The following is a 23,064-nucleotide window of genomic DNA, read 5'->3' on the forward strand; positions in this document are numbered from 1 at the left end:
GTAGCGGCGCAGGCGGCGGAGCGGCGGTGCCGGCCGGGCGCCTCGCCAGGGTGGGACACCCGCAGGGGTCGCTTCTTCGTGGCTTTTTTTTAATTTTCTGGTATCCAGCTGTCTCAGGAGTGACTATTCCCCTCTACTTAGCAGTCGTGAGACCGCATCTGGAGTCAGGTATCTAGTTCCCCCCCACCCCGGTGCAAGAGAGAGGTCATAAACTGGAGAGGGTCCAACAGAGGGTCACAAAAAATGAGGCCTTCCTGTGTTGACTGTGTTAATAGAAATAGTGAAGACTTTCCTTGCCCCCGAAATAGGCTTGATAGTGCACATCAGATGAGCTTAGTGTTCTGCCAGCCAACAAGCTGCTATTCTGAAAATGTACTTCATGTAGTGCTCAGGAAACTCTAATTTCCTCGACTGGCTATGGAGAGGTCTTCAAAATACTCTTGACTCTGTGGTCCAGAGTTGAGTTTTGTAGAAAATTAATTTTTACAGGTTTTAGGGGGTTATGTTAATTTGGTTTAAAATTTGTTCAAACTTCATGATAAGTTTTGAAGGCCCTTTAATCCATTGTGAAAGTATGATTACCAATTAATTATGTCTGTCAAGGAGAAGACAAGCATTATTAAAAGGCCTTGTGTGTTGTTCATTTCTATTAATTATAGCTTAATATCTTCCTCCATTTAGATTAGTTTTATATGCCTGCGTATTTAAGAGTAAGTGCTATAACTTAGATAGGTAATAGTGCGTACTTATTTCTGATTATCCTTGCTGATTATGCTTGTTAAAATTCCTTACTGTAATTCCTTACTTAGGAAAATGTCCAATCCAAAGCATATTGGTAAATTCTTTAACTTCAAGCACACTTTTTCAAGTGGGCTTTTCAAAACTTGAGTTTTGTTCTGTATTTAAAAATTGTAATGCCTTTTTTTTTCTTCGTTCTTCTAGTGACTGTTATTACTATTAGAGGCTGTACATTAATATCTGTATGCAAGTTCTATGAAATATATATATTTCATCTTATTTTTCAGTATGCTTGTGTTTGCTGCACAGATTTATCTTGGCTTATAGATCTTGCATTAAGAAAGCATGTAGGTGAATATTTACATTAAAATACTTTGAAGGAAGTTTTCAGTGTAGTCAATACACCAGAAATGATTGTCTCTGTTACTCTGTTTGTATCTGCATAGTACAGTGAGGCCTTCTGTTTGTTCCTTCAGTTTTATCATAATTTGTGTACAGTAATGATGAAAACAAGTAGAGCGTTAAAAGTCCATCCCAACTGGATGTGTTTAGGCTGGTGTTTTCAGTATATAGTATTCAGGTAGCACTAGTTACAGTCAAGTGGCTTCTTGGTCATTTGAAACATTTGACAATATGCTTTAGTTGTTTGGTATGTCGTGTACTTATTTAGAAAAAATAAAAAATGAAATCAAGCCTTTACCTATTGCAAAGGTTGAAAAAGGACGTCAATGGTTAACTCTCCTGGATGTAGGAGAAGCTTTTGTTACCTACCACATAGTTTTTACACAGGTGAAATGTTTAACTTAAAATTCAGAATGAGTAAACCTCTCGTTACACACACAGCCTCTTGCCTGTGTGTCAAGAAAAGCAATCACTTTACCTTTTGTGATTTTTTTTAACTTTTTTTTTTTAACTAATACCTTCCTAAACTTACTTCTAAAACAGAGAAATGAAAAATTTTCATAGATTAGGATTGAGTAGGCAGGTGTTAAACCTCTGAATAAAAGTTTCCTTATGGAAGTCTTGACATGAAGTGCTATGTAATATGACTCCATTATTGCTAATGCTTATATGACACAATTGTTTGCATGTTTTATGATGAGCCTTCTTTGGCATTTAGTTGCAAAAAAATTTCTGTAAGGCCCAAGACCTAGCAGAAAAAGTTAAATGTTTGCTAATTTATGTGACTATTTCTACATGTTACATACTGAAAAAGAGCTTTATAAAAATGTTAAGAAAATTCCATGTAGTTAGCTCTGCTGTTGATAGTTCTAATGCTTTCAAGAAACTCACTGATTTTTCATGTTAATAAAATGTGATGCGAGAGGCTTTTCAAATAAAACAACAGTTCACACTACCATAAATTCCTGCTGCTGCTAAAAATTAAATAAAAAAAGGAGTGAAATGAAATGGCATACTTGCAGTAGGCCAGTTAAAGCAAGACATTATGACACAACTGAAGTCATACACGTTTTTCCATCAAAAATAAGGAAAACATCAAATTTGTACCAAAAAAAACACACTTCACAGTTTACTAGCAAGTAAGGAAACCATTTACACTTGAAAAAGGAGATGGGCTGTATAAACTGAACTTAGAAAGAATAGCATGGCTAACCTGAAAGTCTGTTGGAGAAAGTACCATGTAAGGAAGAGCATAACTGTTTTTTTTAAACTTTGTTTTGACATGTTAGAGAAATTTTTTCAGAGAAGAGCTGGCTCTTTGGCAGTTATTAAGAGATTAGAAACACCTCTCCCTTCCCCACCACCACAACAGAAAAGAATGAACAACAAAAACCATGAAATCTTGCAGAAGCTATGGTACAGCAAAGCTGTAGTGCATCTATCGAAATTGATGCTGGGTTATACAGCTATTCTAGGAATCTTATTTTGATTTTTCAGTATGTAAAATCATACCGTTGAGCCGCGTGTAAAAATCACAGGGATCTTGTGAAAGGTCAGTGACAAAACACAATCTTATGCTGTGCAAACTAAAAAAATTAGTCTTCAAAAATCATTTAATTGAAGGATTCATTTCAAGATTGTTTGAGTTCAAATGGTTTATTTGATAAACAATTTGAATAAAACCTGAAAGATAGTTTTTGACCTACCTTCTGGAGTTAGAAAAGTTACTAGCTGGGTAAAAGGATGTGTTGCCATGAACAGATATGAGTGTATGCTCACATCTTTGTGAGGAGTTTTAAAATTAATTTTTTAGAGTCTTATCTTTTAATATGAAATGCATCTTTGTTTTGCCATGTATATGCATAATTAGCTAGATGGGCAAAGATGAACGTGTAATATGAGGACCTTCCTTCCCCTGAGCTGTATATTGAAATACTCCGTCGTGTTCTTTCAGATGTCATGGGCTATGTCTCTGAAGCTTGCATCTTAATGTATGTAGGTGTCAGCATGAAGAGGGATACCAGCAGTAAGAAAAGGAAATTCTTGAGGGACTTAATATTTTTATCTGATGAGTTTTCAGGCAAATAAGCAGTTGGGCTGAATTACCTCACAGTCACATGAATGCCGATGCTAACACGAGAGAGGAGAGATATACACCTAGTTGAAATAGGTATAGGCAGCCCAGTTTAGATGTTATATCCCTCATTCTGGGGTAGAATCTAAAATTCTGAAGTTTGTAATTGCTGTGAAATGAAGACTGGGTGTTTATAGGAATACTGTTCAGCCAGTATTGAATAGGGACTGAGGTTGTAAGAAATAAATGTTGCCCATATACAAAGACTTTCCTTCTTTTAGGAGGAGAAAATCTGTAAGAAAATCTAGACTTATATTGACTTCCTAATGGCTACTGCAATTGTTAGGGAAGTTCTGTGTTCTGTTTCCAGCTTTGCCATTCACTGGCTGCTAGGTTTTGTTTTTAGTTTCCCTTCACTAGCTTTTCATGTTAATCTGTAACTGCTTTGTGACGGTGTCTGACTTTCACCACAGGCTGAGTGGTAGAGAGGACCTAGTTAAATGAAATATGCTATTAGTTTGAATTTTAAATGCCATCAGAATTTAAATAGTACTAATAGATTTTTAATCTGAAACCTAGATACTGGAAGGAGTGCAGATACAGGGCTCAGTATTTTGTTATTTTTGTCTATGGTAGCACAGTACAAGAAGTACCTTAGAATTACACAGTTCAGATGTAATATCCTAAGAAATAGGAGAAATCATGGACTGTCTGTCAGGAAATCAGAAGCTTCTGGGTAGCTTTGCGAAATAGCATATATACTTGCTTTCTGTCATTTTATATACCAGAAATTGGAGGGGCTTGATCATCAAAGGTTCTTTCAATCCAAATAAATTTTTAAAACTTGTAGTTATGTAGACATTTAAGGGAATAAGGCTTTCTACACTTCAGCACAACAAAATGTAATAAAAAGGAGTGTTGAGTAGTCATGAGTAATATGGTCAATTGAACATCGGCTGTACCTGCTTTTATAGAATTCTATTTGTTTGTTTAACAGTAATCATTGAATAAAATCATGGCAACTGCCAGTAATGAGGCACACCATCCTCTAGATCCTGGAATCTCTAAGCTGCAGTTTGCTCCCTTCAGTAGTGCCTTAGATGCAGGATTCTGGCATGAACTAACCCAGAAGAAACTCAATGAGTACCGATTGGATGAGACTCCAAAGGTTATCAAGGGATACTACTATAATGGTAGGTAGAAACTGAACATCTTTCTTAGTAGTTTAGATTTCTCTTGTTATTCCTTTAAGAATTTGTATAACATTTGAAGTATTTTGCTGAAACATTACTGGGATTAGAAAACACTAATGGATGAACTGTGAATTCTGGTGTGTCTGTTGGTAATTTATAACTTGTATTAAAAAAAAGAAAAAGAAAGAAAGAAAAAAAGAAAATTAAGCTGTGCTTTGCTATTTGAAGGACATGTGTTTCTGCTTTTTGTCCAGGTGATCCTTTGGGTTTGCCAGCTCGCTTGACATTGGAGTTTAGTGCTTTTGATATGTAAGTACCTAATGTGGTTTATCTTAATTCATATGTGAAGACACTTTCCATGGATAGTAGTAATGCTTTGACGTGTAATATTACTTGGACACATGTTACAAAAAATAAGTATATGTGTTTATGGGCTTTATAACAGTGGAGAGGCTGCTCTGAATCACAAACATTAAATTAACACCCAGTTTCTGAAGTAGTATATTCATCTAGAGGGCTGAGTTTAAAATATTCTGGTGGGAAGTCTCAAATACACTCATTCTGTTTGTGTATTTGTTTATATAAAATAATATTTTCTTTCCATTTTATAGGCCCTTCTGTGAGTAAGGGAGGATATTTTCAGTCATCTGACTTCTGGTGAAATTCTTCCTTAGATCTTTATTTACTGAAGATTCATAGTTAGAATTAGGAGCTCAAAATAGTTTTTACAATCCTTAGTTTTTACGTGACAATGACTTCCAAAGTAGTTAGCCTTTATGACTGAAATTTTGTATTTTAGCTTTTACCTCCAAAGCCAAAGATCAAGAAAAGCTGTTCGGTATACACACCAAAAAAGAGATGTGAGAGGAGGAGTGTTTTTTCCACATGGTTTTCAATTCCAGCAAATACTTGAGTTAATATAATTAAAATAGAAATAAAAAAGACTTCTTCATAGTCAGGGTCTTGTTTGCTTTAAGTTGGTGGATTACAAAGCTATAAGTCATAGAAGTGACCTGCTCTGTCTTGCCTGGATATCTCCATTGGATGTCAGGAGCTTAGCGAGGCTTTGTGTATTTTGAGATAATTTCATAGGACTTACTCTTCTAGTAATTTTTATGTAAGAACTTGTAAGTTTGGTACTGAAAGTATATACAGCAAAGTGCAATCGGAAGAAGGCTGTGGTATTGGTTACAGGAATTTCGGGTTAGTGAAAAATGGGTGATAACATCATATTTGCTCTCTCAAATGTTATGACAAAAATAAAATAATGAAGGTCCATTTATGTAATATATAATAATCCTTCTGCTGTAGGAGTTTTCTGTACTCTGTTACTCTGGAAGTCAATTTAGATGATGATGAAGTTTCCTTTTAGCCTTAAAAATCTCTGGAAACTATACATCACCTATATTTGCAATGTAATTTTAAACTTTGCTGGATTTGCCCTTTAGCAGCAGTCAGAAGCATCAGTTTAAGAGAATGATCTTACGAGAGTCAATGAAACCACTCAGATCTATAAAATTAAGGGAGTACTGTAGTTTTTGACCTAATTTACATTGAAAAAGGAGAAAAAGACATACTATTATCTATAAACAGCAGTGTCTCCAGCTGATGATAAGATATAAAAGCCATTCAATCTTCTGATAGGTTTAGTCTTGCTTTGAAATGCCTTTTTAAATATAAAATTTTAATTGAGTAACTCTACATGTGTGAAAAATTGACTACTAAAATTCAGTCTTAATAATTTGTTCTTAGTGAAGATCATATTTGTCATGAAGAATTTATATTTGTTTGGAATTGTTAAATCTTCCTTCAATCTGTGATTAAATGCCACGTTGCTAAAGATAATACCCAATGCATTTTTTAAATCACAGTGTATATGTGTATTTACACATGGTGCTTATATTAATCCACGTTCAATAAAGCATTAATGATTGTAAAAACATTTTAAGTAGCGCTGTCATTAACTGTTGTTACTGTGCCTTGTCATGTCACAATTTCAGGACAACCTTGCTTGGAAAATTACACCACAGGAGAGTTACTGTTACCACTGCTGATGGTGTTGAAAGTATAAGTGTACAATTCTCAGAGACTTATTTCTTTTATTCAGGAATGCTTCAATACCAGCACGTTGCTGTCCTGCTTTTGGAACATTATATAATACCAACACTTTTGAGACTTTCAAGTCCTGTGATAAGAAGTCACTTCTGGAAAAAGAAGCAAATGAGGTAAGATTAAAAATCAAATCAACTGGCAGAGAGATAGGGTTTGGAAATAGCCAGTGGAGTGCTTTATTGTCTCTGCTCCAAATGTTGGAGAGGCTGTCCATACATGTTTAGCAGTGCCAAGTCTTAACTGTTTCTGGAGGGAATAGTTTGATAGTTTCTTCACTGCTATTTCCAAGAGAATAGCAAGTAGCTAATGATACTTGCAGGACTTTATTCAGTGTTCTACTAAGCATCGTTTTAAATTTAATGGTGCTATTAGAGCTGCCGGTGACTTGCATTCAGTAGAGCATGGGTTTTTTATTTGTTTTGAAACCTGGAAACCAGCAACTGCCTGGTTTTAGACTTTAGCTTATTGCAACACATCTGTGTGACATAGAGATGGGGAAGTTCCTGAACAGCCAGAAGACTAAGGTAAAGCGAGAACAAGGTGGCTGTCAAAGGGGCTAGGAAAAGTCTTCTTGCACTGTAAGGAACTAACTAAATTAAATGTGGTGGCTGAGGGAGAAGTGAAAATCAAATTAAGATGACCTTTTGCTTTCTGAAACACTTTGACCAATCGTTGATTTCTTTAATTAGATTGATAGTCTGCCTGCAGGCCTTAAGTAGCAAAGTTTTCATGCGTATCTTCACTTGAGGTTATGAATTTTTTGTGTGCCTGTGGCCTAGTATTCCCCTGTCTGTGATAGATACAGTGCAGTAACTTCAATGATATCTTTAGGAAAACTAGAAAACTAGAAAGGTCAGAACACTTTATTGACTCTACTAATTTTTTTTTTCTTTTTAAGACAGAAAACTCAAACAGGACTGCCTCATATCCATGTTACAGCTTCTTGTCTCACCTCACCAACATGCAGCAGACTGCTTTCTTAGATGTGTCGTCCTGTCCCCCCACCCATCAAATATTCACATACCTAGTATCTGTAGATTATATGAATAATTATGCGAAAGATAAGAGTGGAAGGAAAGGCTATATTAATATCCACAATATGATGTATATTGTTCTAGTGTTAATAGTCCCTATATCTGAAGGACTGTTGCTGATATTTTTTGTCTTGTTTAATGCTGTATGCCTAATTCATGAATTAATGCCCATCTTGCTCACCAGCATCCATAGTTGTTGTGTTAGAGAACACAGTCCTGTGTGTTGCCTTTAGAATCCTTTCAGCATGGTTAATAGCCTGCATGAGGTTAGATAGGAAAAGGTCACAGTGGATTACTGGGAATATTAATTTTAGTATTTTTAATTTAGCTGGAAGCATTAAAGATTCCTGCAGCCATTCTCATGCTACCTTTGTGTTTTGTTTCTCTGCCTTTTTTCTTCCTCCCTGTGCTGACAATCAACAACAGATATGGGAATCAATAAAATCTGGGGCTGCTCTTGAAAACCCTATGCTCCTGAACAGGTTCCTGCTGCTGACATTCGCGGTGAGTAAAGATAATATACTTAGAACATTGAAATGGAAATGATGAAATAGTTTTCTTTCTAGGAGAAATATTATAGGAGTATTAAGATATTAACATTATCAGGATAGTTTTCAGATATTTAAAAAACTAGTAAGCCATTCTTTTATACAAATATAAAGGACTTTAGGATGTAGCCCATAAAACCAGCTGATGCCACCTCATATTCTCTTCTACTAACAGATTAGATTATCTGATTACAGGTATTAGTAAAAGTAGAACACCTGTTTCAAGTTCAACAGATTGTGTTATCTAAAGCATTATTTATTAAAACTTTCAAACTAAAGCTTTACATGCATATTGTCTCTTTAAATCTTAAAGATTAAAAACTGATCATCTAGTCATCTAGTATTTTTTGTTATTGTTTTAAATCATCACAGTGCCTTAAGGAGCAGAGAGAACTATGGTTAGGATAATCAACCATCAGTTATCAGCAGTACCTCAAACAGTAATTTACATTCTGATTTACATGTTTGTTATCTACTTTTATAAAATTTCTTTCTAGGATTTAAAAAAGTACCACTTCTATTACTGGTTTTGCTACCCTGCTCTCTGCTTCCCAGATGGGATACATATCATTCAGAAACCAGTGTGTCTGGGTGACAGATTCCCTTTAAATCAGGTATATCAAATAAATGCCTAATGTTATGAACTTTTTAATACTAAGCTTTTTTTTTTTGCTTTAAAACTTAATATTTTTGTCTTAGCACATGCTGAATTAATTTGAGGATCTAATTTCTTTTAAAATCATCACTTATTTCCATGTGGTTGTTCTTGTTTACCTCTCTTTTTTTCTTTACTGTATAAAATCTTTCTCCCCTAGCTTAATATCACTTCAGCTTTATCTAGTTAGACACAGAGGTAGCAGACAATTCTTGAAGAGGCAGTTACCTTCATTTTAATTTTTTTATGTATCTTATCGAATATATAAATGAATTTTTAAAACTTTCAAAAAGGTTGTTTGAAAGTCTTTTTATAAGTGGCATCCTCTGGGAGAGCTAAGTCATTACTGAGGTGAGTATAGAGTTAAAGGAGGGCTACCGTAGGTCAGAGAGAAATATGTTCTCCCAAACTTCATGTCATCTTTATTGTGAATAACTTCAAAGCAGTGAGTATTCCTTGTTAGGAAAAGCAGGAAGACATTTAATCTGGTGGAAATAAAAGCTGAGCTGCATCATAATTAGAGAATATATAACCCATGGAAAAAGGTGTGAGACTTGAGGAAAAGTAGTAAACACCATGAAGAAGGTGCAGGGCAGGAGTGAAGGGAAGCTGACTGGAACTCAGAACTTTACAAGTGCAGAAGAAAATCTTTTCCCAGAGCAAAGATTAGGATACTGATTCTCCTGATAGACAAACTGAAAGCAATCAAAATGCTTAATAAAATAGTTTAATCTGTGAGAGAAATTAATAGAAAAGTTCTCTACTAATGGAATTTGGAACAACTGTTTTAAATAGAGGATTTTAATAAAGTGAAAGATCTAAGCAGGAGGAAGTTTTCATGCAAGCATATCAAGACTTTTTATAAAACCCTTAGTCTAAGGAGGGTTCCTTCTGACCTTGGCAGGTAGACTGTATGTTTTCAGGACTTCTATTCCATTCCAGTGAAGGACTCAAGTTGAGCCTTTTTTGTTCATAGATAAAGATGAGAATGCAAGTTTCAGATTTTCTGTTAACTGATGTAAGAGAGTATTCTGTCAGAAGATAGTTTAATGTGTCATTGTTCTTCAAATTTAAGAGATTCCTGGCTTCAGATAACCTGTTCTTTACTAGTATTGTGAAAAGTATTAATAAAATGCATGACTAGACAAGAAAAACACTGGATAGGGAAGAATTTTTGAGAAGAAAAGTTAGATTTTTGTATCTTGTTTCATACTGCTGTGCAAAAGGAGAAAAAAAATAAGTTGCCTGCATATGCTCTTTGGCTTTAACTGGAGTTAATGTGAAACTTTGAATGTCTTTTTAATGTCATAAAAATCAATGAGAAACAGTTTTGCTTTTTCAGTTAAAAAAAATCCTTAGTTCCTTTCCTTTCAGAAGACCCTCGTTAGGTCTGTAATAAAGAAGAATATAAAGATGTAAAAATACCTGTTGTGATCCAAAGACAGATTTTTGACTAAACACTGAAAATACATGCCACAAAATAGATTGAATAGGTGTATAAACCTCCACAGTGTAATACTGTGATTAATGTTTCCCAGTACCTAATCCCATACTACATATTTTTGTAGTTTGGAAACAGAGAACATGGTTCTCTTGCTAAGAGTAGAGGTACAGATTTACTTATCAAGCTATTATGGCTATCAGAATGAGACTTTATTTTGTTTTAGTATTTCTTTTCACATCCATTTGCGGTAACAGTAACAATGCTTCTGTTTAAAATTTGCATTGGCAATTGCTGTTTTAGTAACTGAATTGCTGATTTCAGTTACTGTGATCATAATGGATTTTAAAAATTGTGTATGCTATTTTTAGTGGTAAGAGTATTTGAGAGATGGCAGGAGTGAGCTAGCCATCATTCCCAAGGGTTAATACACCTGCTGTGGCTCTACATAAGATCATTGCAACTGTTGGTTACAGTTGTCTTTTTGATTTTAGATTCAAGCACTTCAGAAAGCATATGATGAACTTTGCCAGGCAGAAGGGGTTACAGCATTGCCTTATTTTTTAATTAAGTATCATGACAATTCTGTGGTGATATCTCTGCTCAAAAAGTGGGATGGTTTCTTCCAAGACCAAGGGGAAAAGGTAAGGAGAATTTTGCATCTTTTTATAACCCACAAATGCTTAATTTACAAATGATTTCAAAGGTGTCTATAATACTGAGCGAGGCACAGTAATTGGCCAATGAATAGACAGGGTTAATAGCCAAATACCAGCAGCTTGGGTTGATTTCTCTCTCAAGAGTTAAGTATCCCTAATGTTTACACAAAAGGCTAGTTGCATCAAATTAATGGTCAGCTTGAAAACAGAGTTCTTCATGCTCTTTTTACTCCCTTATTATTCAAATAGGAATTATACAATTTTATGAGTTAACATAGTAACTTAGTATTTTTCCAATCACTCACCTCCATTTCTTTTATTGTTTGTGTACTAAAAAGTGGTGTTCATATATTTTATGAAGGTGTTAAACCATATCTTTTTGTTGGTTACAGTAACAGTAAATATACCTGGGAATGCTATATGGGAGTTTTCAACTGTAAAAGTTCATATGCAGTTTCCCACAAAATTTGTCAAGGAAATGTTGGCATGTGTTTTGCCACAAGTGCCTGTTATAGCTTGAGAATTTTGGAAAAAAAACCTGCTGCAAATCTGTATATGAACAATATTCAAGTTAAACACTTCAGAATTTTGGAAGATAGGTGGGTTGTGGTCCAGAATAGTTTAGAATAATTTCTCTGTTAAATGCAGAGATCATGCCTGTCCTTTGAAGAAGCGAGCACTGTCCATTGATTTCAGTTAGGAAAACATTATGATAATACATGAAGCAGATGTCATCACAGTAAGAGTTGACTGGCTTGATTAACTTGTGCTTATGTATTGAATTCTGTTTTGGATCATGTTGCTCAGCGCTGAACTTTGCTAGGCCTTTCTGAATGTTTTGCCGTCTTTATTTCCTTGGAACTTTTTTTTTCTTGCATGGCATTGAAGTGCTAGGAAACAAAACTCTGAGTTATGGTTAAGAGCTAATAAGTGGGGGGGGGGGGGAAGAAATCCTTAAAGGAAATTTGTCATACCTAGTGAAAGTCATTTAGTTCTGTTTTATAATACTTGATCTTCAGTGTTTTTTTCTGCTTTTCCAAATTTTTTTTTTTTTCCTGAAACTGGGCTTGGGTCTGTAGTTCTTGACTGAAATATGAAAGAGAAGATTAAGACTGTAAATGGTAGTATGATGACAGGAATGGATCATAGATAACAGAGTACTTAATTAGATAGGAGCATCCTGAATATGAGAGAAATCTGTAATCATCTGCAATATATTTCTTCATTAACATTCAGTTTGGAGGGATTTGCCAAAATTTTAGACCTGTTGGATAGGATTGATTGCACCAATGGTGCAGCAAGGGTACAGGGTTTGGAGTTTGTATTTCAGTGAGCCAGCTGAACTTGCTATCCTTGGAGAAAAATGTATTTTTGTTGCTACTGAGTTTCTGCTAGTTTATCAAATTGGATCAGCTTAGTAAGGGGTCTGGTGCCTGCTCAAGTCAGCAGTTGCAAAGCAGCAGCTGGAAGGAGGGATGGGGAGTGGGCCCCTGCTCTGATCTGTAGCCATTAGATTGACTCATCTACCTCTCAGACTCTTCCTATAGACCCTTAAGTGAGGTGGTAAAATTGAGACCAGTCATTTTAAGACCATCCATAGACAAAGAAGCAGGAGGGAAAAGCTCTAGTAGCTGTGAGAGACATGGGTATCACTAGTGATGTCTGAGTTCAGATCTTCAGCGTATCTAGATTTAAGCAGTTGCATCTTTCTAATCTGTGAATGTGTTTTGGTTCTACATTGGCTGTGAAGCAATTAGGTTCGTAGTTTAGATGCCTCAGTTAAGGGAATAATATTACACAGTAGGAACATGAGACAATGTCAAGGTCCTTTACTTAGATCCCTTCTTAAAAATCATCCTTACATGTGATTTTTATGCTATGTTTTTCCTTTGACTTGACATCTTACTAGCCTGTCCCCTTTCACTTTGATTGTCTCACAATCAATACAGAATTTTGTTTCAAGAGCAAGGCTTCAGTTATTGGGTTTCCCCAGGTTTCATAATGCTGTCTTTAGGAAGGTAGACATACTGTAGTGAAATGTGAATGTCCATTAAGTGACTAAAATGAACAAATCTAGAAGCTGTGGCAAGTGTTTGACTGAAAATTAGTGTGATCATGTAGTAAACATTTGTAAATACTTAAAATGCTTATGTAGTCATTCTCTGTCACAAAGTTTTATGTAAAAAATGCCAGATAACCTTTACTGTGAACTGAATACCTGTTATTTTTTTGCAGGTGACAGTTGGAGTTTATGATCCATGTAATTTAACCCACTATCCAGGATGGCCTTTGAGAAATTTCCTCATCCTGGCAGCCCACAAATGGTATCTATTTTGTTATATTTCTCATGGAGATTATTTATTGACTGATACCAAATTAGGTATTTTTCTCCCCTTGGCACTTTACTCGTATCACCCACCTGATCCTTGACTTCAGTGACTGAAATATGCAAAAATATATGTAGAAGCAAAAAGAAATTCCTCCAAAGATTTGAAATGTTACTTTCAACATTGAGATGATTCACTCTCAGTGATTTTGATTTTGCATATTATTCTGGTTTTTGCTTCTGACAGTCACAAGTTTGCATTAGTCACATTCCTCGCATGCAGGCATGTGCATGCAAAGACATGCTTTAGACTCTGCTGCTGGCCTTCTTTAGACTCTAGCTGGTACAAGTGTTGCTTAAAGTATCCTCTGATTCTAGAGGATGAATTAGTGCCCAGTAAAAGTAGACCTGAAGTTTGAAGATCAAATACTCCTATTTTTTTCTTGTAGTGTACCTTCTTCAATTTTTTTTCTTGGGCAGAGGCTGGGGAGAAAGGAGATGGTTTTAGACTCTGGTGTTTTTAAAAGAAAAAGTATCATTCAACTAAAATTAGGCTGTTGTAACAAAAATGTAGTTAAATTGCAGTTTTATAGTTTTGACTTTTACATTTTATTACAAAATTCAAAGAAGGGAAAAGAAATGCTCAACTAAGGTACAGCATTTTCCAAGCTGCCAATTGAACTATAGCACAGAAGGATATGCACATTTCTAGACAACTTTACACATTCTGAGATTTAGAGGATTTTAGTCACTAAAGTGCTAATTCTTGGCTTTTAGAATTGAATCCTAAAGAAGAAAGATGATGTTGCATCAAGAATTGAGAGGCTCTTGCGTGGGCCCTGGGGAAGTACAAGTGTACATCAAGTCACCTGATGTCTGTTCTGAGCCTTCCCTGCTTTTTATTCCCCTAAACACACAATCTGTCCAGTAACATTGTAGAAATGACAGAAGACAGGCTGACAGTGTCATTTTATTGGAGCTGCTTCGCAACAAACTGGGCATTTCCACATTCTAAGCAACTATGTTTATTTATACCTGGTAAAAACAACAGTGTTCCAGGACTAATGGGAAATGCCTTATTAAGAATCTGCAAAAGAGTAAAGATTTGTGATATAGGCAGAGCATTCAAAATAAATTCCTTTCATTTTAAGGAAATTGCATGTCTCTAATTTTTTTCCCCTCCCCCCACTACCAGGGGCAGCAGTCTCCAGTCAATTGAAGTGCTCTGCTTCAGAGACAGGACCATGCAAGGAGTGAGAGACATAACACACAGTATTATCTTTGAAATAAAGCTTCCACAGAGAGCCCTTGGCCCAGGTAATCTCTTTTCAAAAAAATTAATATTTCTTCCCCTTTATTTTTCTCCCTCAATCACTGCGAAGATGGGGAAAAAAAGACATTAATACTATTAAATCATTGCTTAGGCTAAGTTATTTCAAATGGATCTAAAATTGTTTGAGTTTGACAGAAGTCTATAAAGCAAACTGTTCCTTCTTCAAAAAAAGAAAGAGGACAGCTTATTCTCCTTTTTTTTCTTCCCTCCTTAAATCCTGTTTATGGTATTAAAAAAAAAAATAATAAGTATGAGACAGTAGTTTGTAGTGTCTCTTGTGCTATGTATATTGATACTAAATTTTAATTTTTTCTTGTTAAATATGTCTACAGTCCCTCAGCTATTAAAAAAAAAAATACATGCAGTAGTGATTTTATGTAATACACATTTTTAATGCATTTTTAAGACTGTAGAATCCAGAGTGGAATTGTGTCTTCAGCCAAAAGTGAGATAGGCAGATGTAATTTAAAAAATTAACTTGTACAATTAGAACATGTACATAGAAATGAAGTCTGAGTTTAAGACAGTATCACAAAATTTCACTACCTCACCTTATCCAAGAAGTTCTGAGTGCTTTACATATGATAGGTTTAAATGGTTTAATTATTATATAATTAGGATATCTAATTCTCTACCCAATTTACAGATAGGAGCATGAAGAGATGGTTTAACTTGACTAAATTTAGAGTTCTGAATCCTGTAAGAAATACAGGAATTAATATGAAATGTATGACATGAATTGATGTCTGAGCAAATTATTGGCCAAACTGAAAACAGCGAAGGTTTTTAAACTCATGGTTTTTTCTTACGACATGAATTTCATTGTTATTTGTTGCTTACAACAATATTGTAGAAACTAGCATAAACAGATAATTGCCCATTAGTAGGATTGTATAGTCTATCTGTGTAAGTAAAATAAATATTGACCATTAATTTAACACTAGAGTATTTATTCCTCACTCCTCATTTTTTCTCTTCCCAGTTCTCTTTTCTGTAATGCAGCTAGTCTATTTTAAGTGTGTTGTGTAAGATCTGATACATATATAAATACAAAAGATTTTCATAAAATCAAGTGTGGCATAGAGAAGATTCATAGGGAATGACTGCTCGCTCTCTCCCATTATTCCATGTGATGCCCTACAGTTTTTCTCATTAGTTGGTGGCAAGTTCAAAACAAAGAAAAGTTCCTCATATAGCTCACTGTTAATCTATGACACTCCTTGTTAAAGGTTATTGTTGGTGGCAAAAATTTATATAGATTCAAAAAGAACTTCACACAGTCATACCAGAAAAAACTGCTTTCAGTGCTAGTAAATATTAAGGTGCTACTTTTGGCTCAAGAGATCCCTGAGCCTCAGGGTGCTGGGAGCCAGGAAAGTCCAGGCTTGGCATTCAAGAGCCAAAGGCTTGATGAGGAATGATACCATCTCTGTTCTAGATTTGAAGCAAGTTGAACAGGACGAAGCAGCACATAAGACACCTGATGTTAAATTCTGCAAGAAGCACTGTTTCAGTAGACATAAAATAAAATAGCTGCATTTATATAGCAATGTATACTAGGATGTTAAGATACAGATTATTTGCTAACAGGTTTAAAATTTGGGATTTTTTTCCAGCAAAGTTAAATCCAAGTTTCTTTTTTCTGTCCTGCAATATTAAGGCTCTTCTTTTTCTCCTTCTTTCTTCCCCTCCTTTTTTTTCTTTTTTTTATGTGTCAAATAGATTGTCCAAAGGCTGTTGGATGGGAGAAGAATCAAAAGGGAGGCATGGGTCCAAGGATGGTGAATCTCAGTGAATGTATGGATCCAAAAAGGTTTGTTCCTTAAATTCTAAATTTCTGTAATTTTCTTTACTTGGGCTTAAGCCAGAACAAGTTAAAATGTGAAACATAAGGATTGTCTCTGTTAGGTAAGACTATACCACGTACACTGTAGAGTCTTTGAACAGTCCTATTGGAGATAGGGACTTTTTAGAGGAGAGTGCATTACATGCAGAAGTGTTTGTGATTTGTGTCTCTAACTTAAAAGTTCAAATGTGTTGTATTCAAACCTGAGTGGAATATGGCTTATGGTGTTACAGGCCTGTGATTCTTGTTGAATTCTGTAATCTGCTTGTTTAATTTACAGAAAATAAATACAGAGAACAGCTTAGCCTTTCAGAGTTCTTAGTGTGACAGGAAATAGCACAGGAAACATGACCTTTAATGATCTTCATCATTTTGCACATAAAGTATGGTCAGTGGATTGCAAACGGTGTAGTTACAGCGTATCAGCTCATCTGCTTTCACTAACTGTGCATGTGCTCTTTATGTTCCAACACTGAGAATGTGCTGATCTAATGGTTTAGGTTAACATATTTTATGTAACAAGGTAAACCATTTTGTCTTGCAATTATGGCGATTCAGAGGATGTTCATAGTCCTTTGAGAAGTGTCAACTGAGGGCTCCTAATTCTTTAAGTAATTGTAATTGACCTTTATTTGTATGCATGCTCACTTCCCTTAATTCCCTCTCAGATTTTTGGTAATTTGACATCTTTGGCAATTGTGGTCTTGAATCCTTATTGAACAAATAATTTGCTGGAGATTGCAAAAATTACCTTTATGACTTGTAAGGGAATTAATCTGTCGGGAATCTGAGAACATACATGCTTATCTGATCTGAAGACAAGAAAGACAAAAGAATTTTAAGGAGTTATATGAGATGGTGCAGGGGGTAAGCATTAACATTCTATGTGAAGCAATATAGTCTTTACAAAGAGGAAGCAGGACACTGGATGAGATAGTCATGCTCAGAGGAGTATATACTGATGGATTATTTTTTTTCTTCCAGTATTTTCCTGTGCCAGTTATCACCCCATGGGTGCTTTACGATAACCTGACTTGAGAAGAGCTTTAAGACCCTTGTGTTCTGATGACTAGGAAATCTGACACTAGGCTGAATGTGGCTTTCTCGCCTCATTCTCCTTCCAAAACAGCCACAAAGAACTGATTCTTTAGAGGGCAGGTGTAATAATGTTTAGGACTGGTGTAACTGGATGCAGAAAATCAGTCGTTTTGTACAAAAGAAAAAAAGTTTATGGACAAATGGTCTGTCTTATCACTCAGCTTAACTAGAAAGAAATCTTGACTGAGAAACCATTCTTATTTTTATGTTTGCATCAGATGTTACTCAAACTTTATATTTTGGGTTGTTATCTTATTCAGAAGCCTTTAGAGATCTGTTCCAATGCCTAAGGAAGTATGTGACTTCAGTAGATTTTAGAGGATTCCAGAGTAGATAGTTGATGTTTTCTTCTGGCATTTCATTTTTGTGTATCTTGGCTGTTGAAAGAGAACACTTTCCTAGCGTGAAATCCATGGTTAATGGATCTTTACAAATGTCATCTTTACAAATGTCTACAAACTGTTTTTTTTGAAGCTGTCACTTTCCTAGCTGTCTTGTTACTCTTGTTTCAGTAATGATTTACTATTCTGTTTCTAAGCACTGCAGTCACAGCTTTTGTAAAAATGTATGTAAGCTGTGTTTGGCCAGCACATTGGTAACAAGAGGAGGTCGAAGAAATTGAATATTTAGAAAGTGCATGTGTGTGCATATGTGTATATATGTAGGATGACTTTTGGCATGATAGTTTTTTCTGTTTGCATATTTTTTTCTTTGTATCTGAATGGCAGAATGGTTAGAAGAATTTGTAATTTGGGTCCTTAAAAACATACTGTGTCATCTCACAAGAGAAAAAGCAGCAGAAAGTTGTTTCAGATCTGCTGGCCGTGCTCTTTATTAGCAGATGGAATTACCCTTGGGTGATCTTGGTTTTTGTGTTATCCATATTTGAAGTTGCTTACAATATATTTATGCTCTAGCTGGCTTGTTATTTTGTTATCTAAGCTGAGATGCGTTCTACTTTGGAGAATGAGGTGCAGGTATCTCTGTATATATTTAGCAGTGTTTTATCTAGACATGTTTGTGGAAGGAGAAGCTTAAATTTGATCTGTCAGCATAATGATTTCTATTTTACATCAATAGTATTCTGATGGCTTCCATCAGGGAACTAGAGTAACCCTTTCTTTCCTATTAGACCATCCTTGTCTTCAGAATACTTGTCTGTAAATAAAATGTTGCACTTGAATACTACCATGTAGTGGAAAGATAGTAAAACAGTAAATCTCCAACCCAGTGAGTTGGAAAAGAGAATAAGAAACAAGAAAAAGAGAAGTAAAGAATAAAAAATGTAAGAGACTGAGGAAAAAAAATGCTTCATCATTATCATCATCAACAACAGCAACAAAGGAAAGCTGAAAGGCAGCTGAGACCAAACATGGAAAAAGGGAAAGATGTCAGGAGAAAGTGTGTGTGGCATATATCTTAAGGAGAGAAAGCACAGTGAATGGGCTATTACACTTTTTTTCTCTCCTAAAAGAGTATGAAACTTCTTCAATAGAAATAAAAGCCATTGCTTGAAACATTTGAAACACTTGAAACATTCAGAAGTGGTGTTGCTGTTTATTTCATGACATAGGTTAGCAGAGTCATCAGTGGATCTTAATTTGAAATTGATGTGCTGGCGGTTGGTCCCTACACTCGATCTGGAGAAAATTGTGTCTGCCAGGTGTCTGCTGCTAGGAGCTGGTACTCTGGGTTGTAGCGTTGCAAGGACCTTGATGGTAAGTCCTGAGTTAATCATAAAATTAATCTGTTGTTTCTGATAAAATCTGTATGAATTTTTTGAGCAGCTGCCATGGCACGTAAGGGAAAAGTTGTATGCTTTTGTATTAATGTATAGATAATACATATTGGTATTATAAATTGCAGGGAAAAGGTAAGATCTGTAGCCAGTAGAAATGACTTGAAGTTCTGCCAATAGTAGAATAGTAACTAGTAAGAGAACTTAGCAGAATAGTAATATGTATTTAATTTATATTAAAAAAAGATGGAACTTTAAGCTCTGGAGTAAATTAGCAAGCTTATAAAATCAAATTCATAGTGAAGCACTTGGAATAAGTAACTGTGCTGATGTTTAATTTCAAGGATGTTTATCATATCTCACTGAATTCAGTAGGATTACAGGGGTTACTGCTAAGTAATGCATTTTGACAGATGAATTTATGTGTCTCCTTAATTCAGTGCAAATATAAGCTTATTGCTGTGAATAGGTTCAAAAGCTTTTTGTAGCTTGATCTTTCTATAAAACTTGAAAAAACTCCTCTTGAGCTTCTGGCATTAGAGACTCAAAAGTGTATAGTTAAACCCATTGTCTTTATCATTACTTAAATTACTTCCTTGTTTAGGGTTGGGGAGTCAGGAAAATTACATTTGTGGACAATGCAAAGATCTCCTACTCCAACCCTGTACGACAGCCGCTGTATGAGTTTGAAGACTGTCTTAGCGGTGGGAAGCCTAAGGCACTTGCAGCAGCAGACAGGCTACAGAAAATCTTCCCGGGAGTGGTAAGATCAGTATTTAAAATATGCTAATGATTTTTTTGACAGAGTACAACTGGCTTTAAATGACTATACCAAGTTCTGTTACTATTCAAGCAATGTTATGAGCAGATGGTGGCAGCAGGGAACGCTGCAAGCAGGTGTTACGCTAGGGTAACTAATCATTTTCACAGATAGGGAGTACCTGAAGTAAACTTTCTTGGGACAGTAAAGACACCTAGTAATGAAACATAGTTAAGAATTACCTGAAACTTCTTGCAGCTCATTGATGGTAAAGTAAAATTCTTCTCTAGTCTAGTATGTGACTAATGAGCTTACATTAACAGCTGCTTTTAATGCTGTGTTTTTTCCCCTCTGCTCTTAACGGAGGATTTAGAAACATGTTAGTTGTCTATTATGGGAGCAGAAGGACTTGAAGGTAGGAATAAAAAAATCCTGGAGATTTCCTATTATGTTTAATCCCCAAAATTTGAAACTTTATTTAAGTTTATTTTCAATATAAAAGAGGCAAATACTGAATCTTCATTTGGTTATAGTGCTTTTGGAATGAAATGACCTAATGTTCTCAAGATCGCTATAACCCAACATTGTGCTTCATGAGTGATCAGTAGTGTAGTTCAAGTAAGAGAAATATTTTTTAACTTGTAAATCTGGAAGTTGGTTCCTCTGTTGGCTTTGTCCTTTTTTTATGTTACGAAGAATAACCTAATAGCAGTAAGTATTGATTATAAACTTATTTTACATAGAATTTTAATAAAGAGTATTAAGATGTGTGAGAACTTTTTTGTCTCTTTTTTGTTTAAGAATTAGGCAGATTAAGTCTGATTCAGAACACGATAGTTTAGAAGTGTTGGCCTTTGACCAAAGTACTCCTCTTTTGGGGAACCTGGGGGTAATAACTTATTATCAGAATGAAGTAGCTGAAAGGGAACAAAAAAACAGAATGAATTTTTGTTAGTTGTTTTAGAAGTTTTATGATGAAAAGCCCACCAATGGCAGCCTTTATCCTCCTTGACTCCAGGGCTGTGTATCTTATGCACATTATTTAGTACACAGGTTCAAACACTCTTAATTTTCAATGCTTAAAAAAGTAGATTTTAAAAAAAAACTTGACAGGATAGCTAATAAATATTTGTTGATCTCTTAATTTCATCCTTCATTTGAGGGAAAAATTGATATGGCCTGTAATTTCAGAAAAGACACACTCTCAGCTTGGTCCATCATGAACAAAATTATTTTATGCTCGTTGGGTATGTGATAGAAGTCACTCAAAATGTTTTTAGCTTTTGCTTTGGATTTGAGACCATCTTAGAATTGGTAGCTATAGTTACCAGAGCTCAGCTGACAAGCGGTATCTTAACCTGTTTAGTTTAGGAATAAAATGAGTTAAGGACACTTACAGTTCAATTCTGTATTTTATGCCTCCAATTATATTACTAGTCATAATAATTTTTATTGACCGATATGAACAACGTAACATAGATCTGTGGTGTTGCTAATGACCAGTGCAGTGAATGAGCCTTAGAGAAAGTCCTTTCCACACATTTTTAGGTTTATTTGTTTGACCCAAGGACTGTTCCATGTTCTTGTTCTGCTTTTATCTGTGTTACTATTGTCATTATTTATGAAATTCAGTACTGGTATTCAGCAGTAATTCAGTGAACGTTTGAATATCAAACAGTGATCCCCAGTATGGAAAAACAGTAAAAGTTTCACTTTCACGTCTTTTGATGAAGAAGAAATTAGTTGAAAGTTCCTAGAGTTGTTTTAACCTTGCTGCACTATAATATTATTGTTACTTGGTGTGGTATTCATTTAATAACAGAAACATTAACTAGTAAAACATGTACAGAAGAGATTGCATCTGTACACTGTTACATATTTCTCTTTTTAAAATTGAGAGAATGGAAGCAGGAATATTAGGAAAGAATGAATAGTTTAGTTAAAAGAAATAAAAGCTGTATGTGTAATACTGAATAATATTACAGAACACATGGTTATGTATGATTATTTTGGAAATAAACCCAAAAAACTTGTGGGCTTCCTTGTTAGAAACAACCAAGGAAGCAAAAGACCTGGCATTACTACAGAATCTTTACATTTCGATGAGGCTTAAAAAAAAAAAAAGAAAAAGAAAAAGAAGTTGAATATAATCTGGAGAGAAACTCCCAGTGATAGAAGGGAAGCAATAACATAAAGCTCTAGGGAGCTTTTGTCAAGAAATTGTTAGTACATTTGGTGTGGGTAGAAAAAAAAGCACCATAATGTTCAGTAACAGCATACACAATGTTTAGCCTATACTGTATGTAAGGGATTTTTTCTCTTCCATACCTCAGTTGTTCTGCATCTACCACTGCTTTCTCAATTTATTATCTGCATCAATGTTACGCATTCTCTATTGTTTCTTCATGCCATGGGTGATGCCTGATCAGCCTCCAGCATGACTCAAACCTAGCTTCATAGCTCTGTGGCACAAATGACGAGATACCTATTGCACAGATCCTGCGTACCCCTCCGATGGCATGTTTCTAATATACTTTTTCAGGCAAAACCATATGCACATTAGAATTTGTGAAGAAGTATCATGTTTTACCATCAGTAAATATATAGAGAAACAACGTGGTAGCATTAACAAGATTGAATAGGTCTTTGCTGGAATAAATCTCTCTTATTCAAACAGTTAATGTCATGCTGACAGCATGCGAGAGTGGTGAGGTTTAAGCAGCAGGCTGGGCACATGTACTAACAATAGGTCTTTAATTAGCCTGGGTAGGCTTGGTGCTTTGGGACAGTTTGGACAGTGAATCTACTGTTATCTGGAGATGTTTATAACTCAGCTGATTTTGCTAAACTTCTTAAAATAGAGCTGCATCTGTTACTGCAAACTGCACTGTTGCTTGTTACCAAAATCCATATTCATCAGTATAAATGTCTCTGAATAAAAAGATTAGTTGTCCTGGATTTTGTGCCTGCTCATTTGTCTTGTACTGAAGGAATAGCCAAAGCTGTCTTTTGCTGTTTGGAAATCCAGACAGTCCTTTAAAGTCCTTGGGAAGCCAAGCAGTAATGCTGGGTTCTGAAGACATTTCTGAAACTTTGGTTTTACAATT

The 23,064-nt window shown here is 35.2% G+C and overlaps 1 protein-coding gene across 19 annotated transcripts in view; it reads left to right on the top strand.

Moving 5' to 3' along the window:
- ATG7 (autophagy related 7) overlaps positions 1-23,064 on the top strand; it is a 133,008-nt gene that overhangs the window by 534 nt on the left and 109,410 nt on the right. For 9 of the 19 annotated variants that reach the window (XR_003252717.1, XR_003252718.1, XM_026061135.1 and 6 more), the window contains exons 1-12: positions 32-168; positions 4,212-4,407; positions 4,662-4,716; positions 6,515-6,632; positions 7,980-8,057; positions 8,599-8,715; positions 10,692-10,841; positions 13,092-13,180; positions 14,378-14,499; positions 16,238-16,328; positions 19,033-19,177; positions 19,802-19,960. Coding sequence is in view for 15 of the 19 variants with exons in the window: in XM_026061135.1 (XP_025916920.1) it covers positions 4,230-4,407; positions 4,662-4,716; positions 6,515-6,632; positions 7,980-8,057; positions 8,599-8,715; positions 10,692-10,841; positions 13,092-13,180; positions 14,378-14,499; positions 16,238-16,328; positions 19,033-19,177; positions 19,802-19,960 (1,302 nt within the window). In the remaining 4 variants the exon portion in view is untranslated. Of the gene's footprint in view, positions 1-30; positions 169-4,211; positions 4,408-4,661; positions 4,717-6,514; positions 6,633-7,979; positions 8,058-8,598; positions 8,716-10,691; positions 10,842-13,091; positions 13,181-14,377; positions 14,500-16,237; positions 16,329-19,032; positions 19,178-19,801; positions 19,961-23,064 lie in introns of those variants that run through there. The other 10 variants (XR_003252716.1, XR_003252719.1, XM_026061128.1 and 7 more) reach the window with 4 other exon arrangements.

This window comes from Apteryx rowi, unplaced genomic scaffold, assembly GCF_003343035.1.
Source record: "Apteryx rowi isolate R43461 unplaced genomic scaffold, aptRow1 scaffold_177, whole genome shotgun sequence".
NCBI lineage: Eukaryota > Metazoa > Chordata > Aves > Apterygiformes > Apterygidae > Apteryx > Apteryx rowi.